Source organism: Lissotriton vulgaris, chromosome 4_1, assembly GCF_964263255.1.
Source record: "Lissotriton vulgaris chromosome 4_1, aLisVul1.2, whole genome shotgun sequence".
NCBI classification, from domain to species: domain Eukaryota; kingdom Metazoa; phylum Chordata; class Amphibia; order Caudata; family Salamandridae; genus Lissotriton; species Lissotriton vulgaris.
This window is the reverse complement of record NC_141691.1, coordinates 2098652423-2098664870: the sequence shown is the minus strand read 5'-3', so window position 1 is coordinate 2098664870 and position 12448 is coordinate 2098652423. Positions and strand designations below refer to the sequence as shown.

Genomic DNA, 12448 nt, shown 5'->3' with positions numbered 1-12448 from the left:
CTACAGCAGCTCTGATGACATGGTTCCTCTGGCTCTATAACAGCTCTGCTGACCTAGTTCTTAGGCTCTTGAGCAGCACTGCTGACCTGGTTCTCTGGCTCTACAACAGCTCTGCTGACCAGGTTCTCTGGCTCTAAAGCAGCTCTGCTGATCTGGTTCTATGGCTCTAAAGCAGCTCTGCTGACCTGGTTCTCTCCCTCTAGATCAGCTCTGCTGACCTGGTTCTATCCCTTTAAAGCAGTTCCACTGACCTGGTTTCTCTGGCTCTACAGCAGCTCTGCTGACCTGGTTCTTTGGCTCTGGAGAAGCTCTACTGGCCTGGTTTCTCTGGCTCCAGAGCAGCTCTGCTGACCTGGTTCTCTGGCTCTAAAGCAGCTCTGCTGACCTGGTATTATGGCTCTAAAGCAGCCCCGCTGATTTGGTTCTCTGGCTCTAGAGCAGCTCTGATGACCTGGTTCTCTGGCTCTAAAGCAGCTCTGCTGGCCTGGTTCTCTGGCTCTAAAGCAGCTCTGCTAACCTGGTTCTCTGGCTCTAAAGCAGCTCTGCAGACCTGGCTCCCTCCCTCTAGAGGAGCTATGCTGACCTGGTTCTCTGGCTGTACAGCAGCTCTGCTCATCTGGTTCTTAGGCTCTAAAGCAGCTCTGCTGACCTTGTTCTCTCCCTCTAGAGCAGCTCTGCTGACCTGGTTCTCTCCCTCTAAAGCAGCTCTACTGACCTGGCTTCTCTGGCTTTACAGCAGGTCTGCTGTCCTGGTTCCTAGGCTCTAAAGCAGCTCTGCTGACCTGATTCTCTGGCTCCAGAGCAGCCCTGCTAACCTGGTTCTATGGCTTTAAAGCAGCTCTGCTGACCTGGTTCTCTCCCTCTTAAGCAGCTCTGCTGACCTGGCTTCTCCGGCTTTACAGCAGGTCTGCTGACCTAGTTCTCTGGCTCTAAAGCAGCTCTGCTGGCCTGGTTCTCTGGCTCTAAAGCAGCTCCGCTAACCTGGTTCTCTGGCTCTAAAGCAGCTCTGCTGACCTGGCTCTCTCCCTCTAGAGGAGCTCTGCTGACCTGGTTCTCTGGCTGTACAGCAGCTCTGCTGGTCTGGTTCCTAGGCTCTAAAGCAGCTCTGCTGACCTTGTTCTTTCCCTCTAGAGCTGCTCTGCTGACCTTGTTCTCTTCCTCTAAAGCAGCTCTACTGACCTGGTTTCCCTGGCTCTAGAGCCGCTCTGCTGACCTGCTTCTTAGGCTCTTAAGCAGCTACGCTGACCTGGTTCTCTTGCTCCAGAGCAGCCCTGCCAACCTGGTTCTCTGGCTTCAAAGTAGCTCTGCTGACCTGGTTCGCTCCCTCTTAAGCAGCTCTGCTGACCTGGCTTCTCTGGCTTTACAGCAGGTCTGCTGACCTGATTCTCTGGCTCTAGAGCAGCTCTCCTGACCTAGTTCTTAGGAAACAGAGCAGCTCTGCTGATATGGTTCTTTGGCTCTACAACAGCTCTGCTAACCTGGTTCCCTGGCTCTAAAGCAGCTCTGCTTACCCAGTTCTATGGCTCTAAAGCAGTTCTGGTGACATGGTTCTCTGGCTCTAGAGCAGCTCTGCTGACCTAGCTCTCTCCCTCTAGAGCAGCTCTGCTGACCTGATTCTCTGGCTCTACAGCAGCTCTGCTGACCTGGTTATTAAGCTCTAAAGCAGCTCTGCAGACCTGGTTCTCTCCCTCTAGAGCAGCTCTGCTGACCTGGTTCTCTACCTCTAAATCAGCACTACTGACCTGGTTTCTCTGGCTCTAAAGCAGCTCTGCTGACCTGGTTCTCTGGCTCCAGAGCAGCTCTGCGGACCTGGTTCTGGCTCTAAAGCAGCTCTGCTGACTTGGTTCTATGGCTCTAAAGCAGACCTGCTGATTTGGTTCTTTGGCTCTAGAGCAGCTCTGATGACCTTGTTCTCTGGCTCTAGAGCAGCACTGCTGACCTGGTTCTCTGGTTCTATAACAGATCTGCTGACCTTGTTCTCTGGCTCTAAAGTAGCTCTGCTGACCCAGTTCTATGTCTCTGAAGCAGCTCTGCTGACTTGGTTCTCTGGGTCTATAGCAGCTCTGCTGACCTGGTTCTCTGGCTCTACAGCAGTTCTGCTGACCTGGTTCTCTGGCACTAGAGCAGCTTTGCTGACCTTGTTCTTAGGCTCTAGAGCATCTCTGCTGGCCTGGTTTTCTGGCTCTACAATAGCTCTGCTGACCTCGTTCTCTGGCTCTAAAGCAGCTCTGCTGACCCAGTTCTATGGCTCTGAAGCAGTTCTGCTGACCTGGTTCTCTGCCTCTAAAGCAGCTCTGCTGACCTGGTTCTCCGCCTCTAGAACAGCTCTGCTGACCTGGTTCTTAGTCTCTACAGCAGCTCTGCTGCCCTTGTTCTCTCCCTCTAAAGCAGCTCTGCTGTCCTGGTTCTCTCCCTCTAGAACAGCTCTGCTGACCTAGTTCTTAGGCTCTAGAGCAGCTCCTGTGACCTCGTTCTCTGGCTCTAAAGCAGCTCTGCTGACCTAGTTCTCTTGCTCTAAAGGCTCTGACCATCCAAATGTTTAGCTTATTTTGATGTGTACTACTGTCAAGGTAAGATTAAGTAATCCAAAAACTATCAATGCACAACTACATTTAGCTTTGCACTATATATATATATAAACCTCTAACCAACTGCTTAATAAAGTACTACCCATGCAACCTTGGAATCCTCCTGTCTGTCCCATGCACTTCTCCAATCACCCATCCAGTATTATCTATGTATCATATCATTCCGCAATACCTACGCACTTATAAATTCAACATGTACTCTCTTTGCAGCACTGAAATTATTCTAGTTACTAGTCATGTACTTAAGGATTGACCAAGCCAGTAAAATTAGTGCAGCTACATTATTCTGTACACTATGCATGCAGACCTCTAATCAGCTACATAGCATTGATACAGTCTTTTAAATACTCAGTTAGTCCCTTTAGAGTCTAGGAATCCTGCTGTCTGTCCTATGCACTTCTCCAATCAACCATCCAGCACTATCTACGTTTCCTATCACTCTACCAATACCTCTACAACAGCTCTGCTGACCAGGTTCTCCGGCTCTACAGCAGCTCTGCTGACCTGGTTCTATGGCTCTAAAGCAGCTCTGCTAATTTGGTTATCTGGCTCTAAAGCAGCCCTGCTGACCTGGTTCGCTGGATCTAGAAAAGCTCTGCTGACCTAGTTCCTAGGCTCTAGAGCAGCACTGCTGACCTGGTTCTCTGGTTCTACAACAGATCTGCTGACTTAGTTCTCTGGCTCTAAAGCAGCTTTGCTAACCCAGTTCTATGTCTCTAAAGCAGCTCTGCTGGCCTGGTTCTCTGGCTATAAAGCAGTTCTGCTGACCTGGTTTCTCTGGCTCTACAGAAGCTCTGCTGACCTGGTTCTCTGGCTCTAGAAAAGCTCTGCTGACCTAGTTCCTAGGCTCTAGAGCAGCACTGCTGACCTGGTTCTCTGGTTCTACAACAGATCTGCTGACTTAGTTCTCTGGCTCTAAAGCAGCTTTGCTGACCCAGTTCTATGTCTCTAAAGCCGCTCTACTGACTTGGTTCTTTAGCTCTATAGCAGCTCTGCTCACCTGGTTCTCTGGCTCTAAAGCAGCTCTGCTGACCTGGTTTCCCTGGCTCTGAAGCAGCTCTGCTGGCCTGGTTCTCTGGCTCTAAAGCAGTTCTGCTGACCGGGTTCTCTCCTTCTAAAGCAGCTCTGCTGACCTGGTTTCTCTGGCTCTACAGAAGCTCTGCTGAGTGGTTCTCTAGCTCTAGAAAAGCTCTGGTGACCTAGTTCTTAGGCTCTAGAGCAGCACTGCTGACCTGGTTCCCTGTTTCTACAACACATCTGCTGACCTTGTTCTCTGGCTCTAAAGTAGCTCTGCTGATCCAGTTCTATGTCTCTAAAGCAGCTCTGCTGACTTGGTTCTCTGGCTCTATAGCAGCTCTGCTGACCTGGTTCTCGGCCTTTAAAGCAGCTCTGCTGACCTGGTTCTCTCCCTCTAAAGCAGCTCTGCTGACTTGGTTTCTCTGGCTCTACAGAAGCTCTGCTGACCTGGTTCTCTGGCTCTAGAAAAGCTCTGCTGACCTAGTTCTTAGGCTCTAGAGCAGCACTGCTGACCTGGTTCTCTGGTTCCACAACAGATCTGCTGACCTTGTTCTCTGGCTCTAAAGTAGCTCTGCTGACCCAGTCTCTAAAGCAGCTCTGCTGACTTGGTTCTCTGGCTCTATAGCAGATCTGCTGACCTGGTTCTCTGGCTCTACAGCAGCTCTGCTGACCTTGTTCTCTGGCACTAGAGCAGCTCTGCTGACCTTGTTCTTAGGCTCTAGAGCAGCTCTGCCGGCCTGGTTCTCTGGCTCTACAATAGCTCTGCTGATCTGGTTCTCCGGCTCCAAAGCAGCTCTGCCTACCCAGTTCTATGGCTCTGAAGCAATTCTGCTGACCTGGTTCTCTGCGTCTAAAGCAGCTCTGCTGACCTGGTTCTCTGCCTGTAGAACTGCTCTGCTGACCTGGTTATTTGTCTCTACAGCAGATCTGCTGCCCTGGTTCTCTCCCTCTAAAGCAGCTCTGCTGCCCTGGTTCTCTCCCTCTAGAACAGCTCTGCTGACCTAGTTCTTAGGCTCTAGAACAGCTCTTGTGACCTCATTATCTGGCTCTAAAGCAGCTCTGCTGACCTAGTTCTCTGGCTTTAAAGGCTCTGACCATCCACATGTTTAGCTTATTTTGTATGTACTACTGTCAAAGTAAGATTAAGTAGTCCAAACACTATCAATGCACAACTACATTTAACTGTATACTATGTATATAAACCTCTAACCAACTGCTTAGTAAAGTACTACCCATGCACCCATGCACTTCTCCAATCACCCATTCAGTATTATCTATGTATCATATCATTCTGCAATACCTAAGCACTTATAAATTCAACATGTACTTTCTTTGCAGCACTGAAATTATTCTAGTTACTAGTCATGTACCTAAGGAATGACCAAGCCACTAACACAAGGTCAGGTACAATATTTTGTACAATATGCATGCAGATCTATAACCAGCTACATACTATTGATACACTCTTCTAAATTTCCAGTTAGTATCTATTCAGTCTAGGAATCCTTCTGTCTGTCCCATGCACTTCTCCATTCACCCATCCAGCACTATCTACGTATCATATCACTCCACCAATACGTACGCACTTTTAAGTTAAGTGCTCACTCTGTTTGCAGCACTGACATCATTCCAGTTACTTGTGGTATTCTTATAAAATGAACTAGGCACCAACACAAGTATACGTAAAATATTCTATGCATAATCCCTACAAATCTCTGAGCAGATACATACTATTGGTCCACCCCATTAAATACTGAAGTAGTAGCCATGCAGCGTAGGATACATCCGACAGTCTCATGCAATTCTTCAATCACCCATTCTGCACTATGTTCTTATTGTATCACTCTGCCAATACCTAAGCACTTATGGGGCAGATTTACAAGCACCCTGCGCCACCAGTAGGTCATTTTCTGAGCGATGGCGCCAGGCAGTCCTTCATATTTATAAGGAGAGGAAAAACCACCCTGTGTGGTTTTTCCTCTCCTTGTAAATACGACCCCTTCATACACAGAACTTTGCTTTGAAGGGGCATTCCATAGGTATTGCTGTGGGTATTCCCACGCAACACCCATAGAACAAGACACATCTCCAGATTTATGAGAAATTGTAAATCTGGTGCGCCATCCTAGAGTTGGTGTATCAAGGCGCAATGAGGAGAAATGTTTTCATTTCTCCTCATTTTTTCCTCTTTCAATGCATGCTGCATTCCACAGCATACATTGCAAGAGGTAAATGCCTTTACTTATTGTTTTTGTGCAGGAAGGTGTCCCGACACAGACAACCTTGCACCATGGTGCAAGGGTGCCTGTGTCACCACATGGCTGCAGTTTTTGCAGCAGTGCAGAGGGAAGCACAGAGTTGCAACATATTCATGTACATATGTCACATCCCTGTGCTTTGAAAGTGCCACAGTGTAGTACAGTGCAGTGCAGCTAAAGAGCTTGCAGTGTCACGCTGCAGTACTTCCTCATATATCTTCACCTATAAGTTCACCATACACTACTAATGCATTCTTTCAGTCAATCAATCAGGTCAATCATGCTGTATACATAAATTCAACCAAACTTTCTCACATTACAATGCAATTATAGTTCTTTCTTTAATCAGATAAGGTAGTTCTGAGTTTTTTGTTAACAATTTTGATTTTTTTCGGGTGTTTTTTTTCAAACAATGAACAAAAAAGAATGAATAAAACAGGAAACTTTTAGAATTACTTATCATTCCAAAAACAAAAATAAACAACTATGGTTGCCTTGCGCAGCACAAACTGCATGCACTGACTTTTCACCAAAGCATATGTTTCTTACACTTCACGCAGTGTTGCTTGAGAAAGGCGAATTCTGGCCTAATGTCCATTGCAGATGTTACGGAGGACGCTCCAGACGTACTTGCAACAACAGGTAAGTTGTTCAAAGCCGCTCACCTCATATTCTCCTGAGCAAGATTGAAAGGATGTGTGGTCCGGAGATACTTGTACATATAAGCAGTGCCACAAGAGTATTTTTTTTCACTGCCTCTTGACAGGACCCGGTCACAAATTTTGCACGTCCCCTTTCTCACATTTACTTTCTTCTCTCCAGGAGGAAAAGTGAGGAATTTCCACACAAAAGATTCCAGCCTCCTTGGACGCGGTGCCTCCTGCAAAGATTCTTCAGAAGATATTTTTTATTTCTTTTATTTTGAAGGTTTTTATAGCGCGAACTAGACTCTTACGAGTATCAGAGCGCATTACAGACAACTGTAAGAAAGAAACAAAACGTTTAAAAAAACAAGAGATAGGTGCAACCATGGTACAAAACGTAAGCATGAAAAGTCAATTATCTTGACAGAGAAAATGTCAGCTTGTTGAGGATAAATACATAGATAGGAACAATGAAACAAAAGGTAGCAGAATGAACAGGATCAAGTGAATGGAGCCAAGAGGATCGCTTTCACTCTTTTTTGAAGGCGGCAAGGGACGGGTTAATTCTTGTTTCCCTCGGCAAAGAGTTCCAGATCCTAGGAGCCATACCAGAGAATGCCAGCACAGAGCCCCAGTTTCTGAGTAGCTAGATAAACTGGGGAATTGTGGTGAAGGGCTTTGTGAGTCATACAAGCAATTTTAAGATGAATTCTAGTTTCAAATGGTAGCCAGTTGAGGGCTCTAAGGTCAGGTGATATGTGTGAGTTTCTCTTTGAGCCAGTGATGAGTCTTACAACAGAGTTGATAGCGGCTCTCAATGGGGCTGTCGATGATCTTGGGAGGCCGCATAGGGTTACATCACTGTATTCCACTCTAGGTATTACCAGGGCTTGAACATCTTGTTTTTAATCAGAGGCTGGTAGAAAGGGTTTCAATTTTTGCAGGGTCTTCAAGTGGAAGTTGGCTCCTTTAGTGGAGCTGATGTGCTTCTGCATCTTTAGATTACTGTCAAGAATTATTCCATGTGATTTAGCTGAATCAACGATGAGTGGTTGACCTTTGAGAGCTGTTTGGTGCTTCAGCTAGGCAAGGATAGTGGGAAATGTGTTAGGGGGTGCGATTAGGAGGAATTCCGTTTTGAGGGAGTTTAGTTTCACATGATTTGCGGCAAGCCAAGTTTGGGTTTTTGTAGGGTGGAGTTGAGAGATTTGATGTCATCGAATGAGTGGATCTTGATATAAATTTGGGTGTCGTCAGCATACATATGGAAATGGATATTGGTGGAGCTGCGAAGATCAGTAAGAGGTTCCATAAAAAGGTTGAAAAGGGTCGGTGAGAGAGAAGAGCCTTGTGGGACTCCAAGAGTTACAGGCAAAGAATTGGACAGGGATTGGTTGACTTTGAATCTTTGGGATCTGTTTTGAAGGAAGGAGGCGAACCAATTATAGACAATGTCAGACAAACCCATTCTTTGTATATGGAGTTCAAGCAAGTTGTTGTGTTTGATGGTATCAAAAAAAGATAGGTCTAGTAGGATAAGTAAACAAGCTTACTTTTGGTCCAGGATTTTTAGAGCGTTGTCAATTATGCGAGTCAAGTCAAGTCAAGTCAAGTCAGAAATTTATATAGCGCGCTACATACCCAGAGGGTCTCAAGGCGCTTGAGGAAGGGATGGGCATTACTTGTCGAATATCCAGGTTTTAAGTTGCTTTCTGAATGTTAGGTGGTTCTGAGTGAGGCGTAGGTGAGTGGGGAGTGAGTTCCAGGTTTTAGCTGCGAGGTAGGAGAAGGATCTACCTCCCATGGTGGTTTTATTGATGCGAGGAATGGTAGCAAGGGCTTGGTTGGAAGATCGTAGCTGGCGAGGGGGGGTGTAGAAGGAAAGTCGTTTGTTGAGTCATTCGGGTCCAAGTTTGTAGAGTGCTTTGTGACCGTGGGTTAGGAGGCGGAAAGTAATCCTCTTGTTGACGGGGAGCCAGTGGAGGTTTTTCAGGTGGTTTGAGATATGGTCTTTGCGCGGGATGTCTAGTATGAGTCTGGCTGATGCGTTCTGGATGCGTTGGAGTTTTTTCTGGAGTTTTGCGGTGATACCGGCGTATAGGGTGTTTCCGTAATCCAGGCGACTTGTGACCAGTGCATGGGTTTCGGTGGGGATCCAGCGAAATGTTTTTTTGAGCATGCGGAGGATGTTGAAACATGAAGATGAGACTGCGTTGACTTGTCTGTTCATAGAGAGTGATGAGTCCAGGATGATGCCCAGGTTCCGTGCGTGGTCTGTCGGGATGGGTGCTTTTCCAAGGGCCTCTGGCCACCAAGAGTCGTCCCAGGCGGAGGGGGAGGTGCCTAAGATAAGGACTTCTGTTTTGTCTGAGTTCAGTTTCAGACGGCTGTGCTTCATCCACCCTGCTACTTCTTTCATAACTTCATGTAGGTTGGTTTTGGCGGTGTTGGGGTCTTTGGTGAGTGATAGGATCAGTTGGGTGTCATCTGCGTAGGAGATGATGTTGAGGTTGTGTTGGCGAGCGATGGTCTCGAGGGGGCTCATGTATACGTTGAAGAGGGTGGGGCTGAGTGAGGAGCCTTGTGGTACGCCGCAGATGACTTCAGTGGCCTCGGACTTGAATGGTGGGAGGCGGACTCTCTGGGTTCTACAGGTGTGGAATGAGGTGATCCATTCCAGTGCTTTTCCTTGGATTCCGATGTTTTTGAGGCGCTGTAGAAGAGTTCTATGGCAGACTGTGACAAAGGCTGCGGAAAGGTCTAGGAGGATGAGGGCGACTGTGTCTCCATTGTCCAGTAGAGTTCGAATGTCGTCTGTTGCTGCGATGAGGGCTGTCTCAGTGCTGTGTTTGGCTCGGAAGCCGGACTGTGAGGAGTCGAGGGATTTTTTGCTTTCGAGGAAGGCGGCGAGCTGGTTATTGACGGCTTTCTCGATGACTTTGGCCGGGAATGGAAGGAGCGAGATGGGGGCGGTAGTTTTTGAGTTCGGTGGGGTCCGCTGTGGGTTTTTTCAGAAGGGCGCTGAGTTCGGCGTGTTTCCAGCTTTCCGGGAAGGTGGCGGAGTTGAGGGACCAGTTGATGACGTCTCGGAGGTGTGATGCTATGATGGAGTCTGCTTTGTTGAAGATGTGGTGAGGGCATGGGTCTGTGAAGGATCCTGAGTGGATGGAGTTCATCAGGCGGATGGTGTTCTCGGTGGAGATAGGGTTCCAGTCGTTAAGGATGTTCGAGGGGGGAGAAGGTCCTGCAGAAGGTTGGGTGGGTTGGTCTCCGGGTCGGTTGTCGAAGCTGTTGTGGATGTCTGCGATTTTGTTGTGGAAGAAGGAAGCTAGGGAGTCGCAGAGGGCTTGGGAAGGGGTGATGTTGTTGGAGTTGGCTGATGGGTTGGTGAATTCTTTGACGATGTTGAATAGTTCCTTGCTGTTGTGGGCGTTGTTGTCTAGTCGGTCTTTGAATGCGGCTTTCTTGGCAGTCCGGATCAGTTGGCGGTGTATGCGGGTGGCGTTTTTGAATGCGTCCCTGGTGCTGGTGTTTGGGTCTTTTTTCCAGGCCTTCTCGAGGGAGCGGCAGAGTTTCTTCGATTTCTTAAGATCATCGTTGAACCAGGAGGCGTTTTTGCTGCCAAGTTTGATTTGACGTTTTTTCGGCGGTGCTAGGGTGTCTGCGCTGTTGGATAGCCATTGGGTGAGGTTAATCGCTGCTTGGTCGGGGTTTGAGGAGTGGGCAGGGGGGTTTTGAAGAAGCGATGAGGAGATCTGGTCGATGGTGATTTTGTTCCAGTTTCTTCGTAGAGTAGGTTGGGGTTGGTTGCGAGTGGTGGTTTTATTGTAGAAAAAGTGTACGCAGCTGTGGTCCGTCCACTGGAGGGTAGTGGTGTGACTGAAGGAGACATGTTTGAAGGAGGTAAAGATGGGGTCAAGTGTGTGACCTGCGATGTGGGTTGGCGTCGAGACAAGTTGTTTCTATGATTCGTTACTATGACCTGCTCGGAAACCAAATTGAAATTGGTTAAGCAAGTTGAATTTATCAATGTGATTATCCAGCTGTTAGTTAACACATTTTACCAGGAGTTTGGCTAGCGTAGGTATTTTGGAAATCGGACAATAGTTATTTAGGTCCAAGGGGTCAGCTGATATCTTCTTTAGGATCGTCAAAACCTGACCAGTTTTCAGGATGTCTGGAATGATTCCTTGAAGGAGGGACGTATTTACGATCTTGGTCCAGAGAGGTAGTAGCAGGGGAAGGATGCCTTTTAAGTAGTTAGCCCAAAGCGGGTCTGTGAAATGGTTGGAAGGGTTCAGAGAGGTTAGCGTCTTTAGTATAGAGTCTTCACTGTACATGTTGAAGTGGGACCAATTTGCATTGTTTTTGAATATGAGTTTAGGGAGGATGTTGGTTTGCGCATCAACCGAGTCGGCATATGGATTCTTATCCATGTCTGAGATGGATAAGAGGTCCTTGCGTTAATCTGATTTTATGGATTCTGTTTTAGAGGTAAAAAAGGATGCAAATTCTTCACAATTGGGTAGTTTAAGAGGGATGGCGTTCGGCAGAATGGGTATGATCTTAGTTTGGGATTTAATAAGGTCGAAAAGCTTTTTGGATCTATTCTTGGCTTGGTCAAGATACTTCCTCCTGCTGCTGTCCAGATGCCATTTTGTTTGGTATTTTTTTTTAAACACCAAAAAAAAGCAAAAAGGGTTCTTGTAGGAAAAGAGATGTCTCTTTAAAATGTTCCAACAAGAATTATTTAAATGGGTGGGGTCCTTCAATAGTTACATTGGGAAATGTTATGAACCAATCAAATCTTTTTGTTTTGATGTCACATAGGACTTGCGCACTCTGCGCTCACGATGCACACACCCGTCTTTGTGCAAATATATTTAAAAATAATATAAGTTTGTTATAGGTACAAATATATTATTTGTATGAATATCTTAGATAATCTCTTGCCCTAATATGTACATTAAAGAAACATACATATCATTTTAGATCATACATTTTTTTTCCCGGAGTTGCGTACCAAGCGCACCCCAGCATGTACATGACGTCATGCAGGACCTGCCACCACGCAAGCGTCTTGTACCGTAAAGTGCATGTGTCATGAATGTGCGGGTGCAGGAGTCATGGACTGGTCGCATACCTATCGCACACATCACGTAATATTAAATGTATATGATGTAACTGAAAAACATGCAGCCATCGCACACTGTACGTGGATCCTTCATGACTTTTCTAAAATGGTGGCTAAAACCTGCACACCCTCCATGATGTGTACGCTTTAGGTGCGGGACTCCGAAAAAAAATTGGAAAATAATATCAATGTATTAAAAAAAAATGAAATCATAAACATTTATCAATATTTCAGTTTGAATTTAAAAATCATGTTTTTTTGCAATTTTCAGAGAAATATATAATGTTATTTAATTAATACAATATTTATAAATAAACAGTCAAAAAACTGTAGAAAATCAGTACAAAAAAGTAGGTATAACTACTATCACACTTAAAATTTAGCATTTAAAAAAGCTTTGAAATTCACTGAAAAACATAGGTTTCAGGGTGTTGTAGTTAGCTGGCCATTTCACTCTTACAAAACCATAAAAATTCCCCGTTATAGTTAGTTTTGCTAACTATAACTCGAACACCTGCAATGCCCTGCTGATGATGTCACATATTGCATCATTCATGACATGGTCAGTGATATTACTGATGACAGTGATGTCACTCTTCCCCAAAGGAAATGTGGACATCCTGAAGTTTGGGCTCCTCGTGATCTGAAACAGACCCATTCACACCAAGATTGCTGCCTGCGATGACAGCAAATGCAAAGTTACAGTGACACTAGCTTTTCACGCAGACGACTGCCAGAGATGACCAGTAATGTGAGAGCTGCACTTCACGCTGCAGCAACTGCAGCCCCCAAAAAGTGCAAACCTAC

General features: G+C 46.3%; 1 protein-coding gene across 1 annotated transcript in view; it reads left to right on the top strand.

Annotated features, from left to right (window-relative positions):
• The first annotated feature begins 6453 nt into the window (after window positions 1-6453).
• LOC147725118 (GTPase IMAP family member 4-like) overlaps window positions 6454-12448 on the top strand; it is a 163210-nt gene continuing 157215 nt past the window's right edge. The window contains exon 1 of the mRNA XM_086918176.1: window positions 6454-6505. Within this exon, the coding sequence (XP_086774302.1) occupies window positions 6454-6505 (52 nt within the window). The remainder of the gene's footprint in view (window positions 6506-12448) is intronic.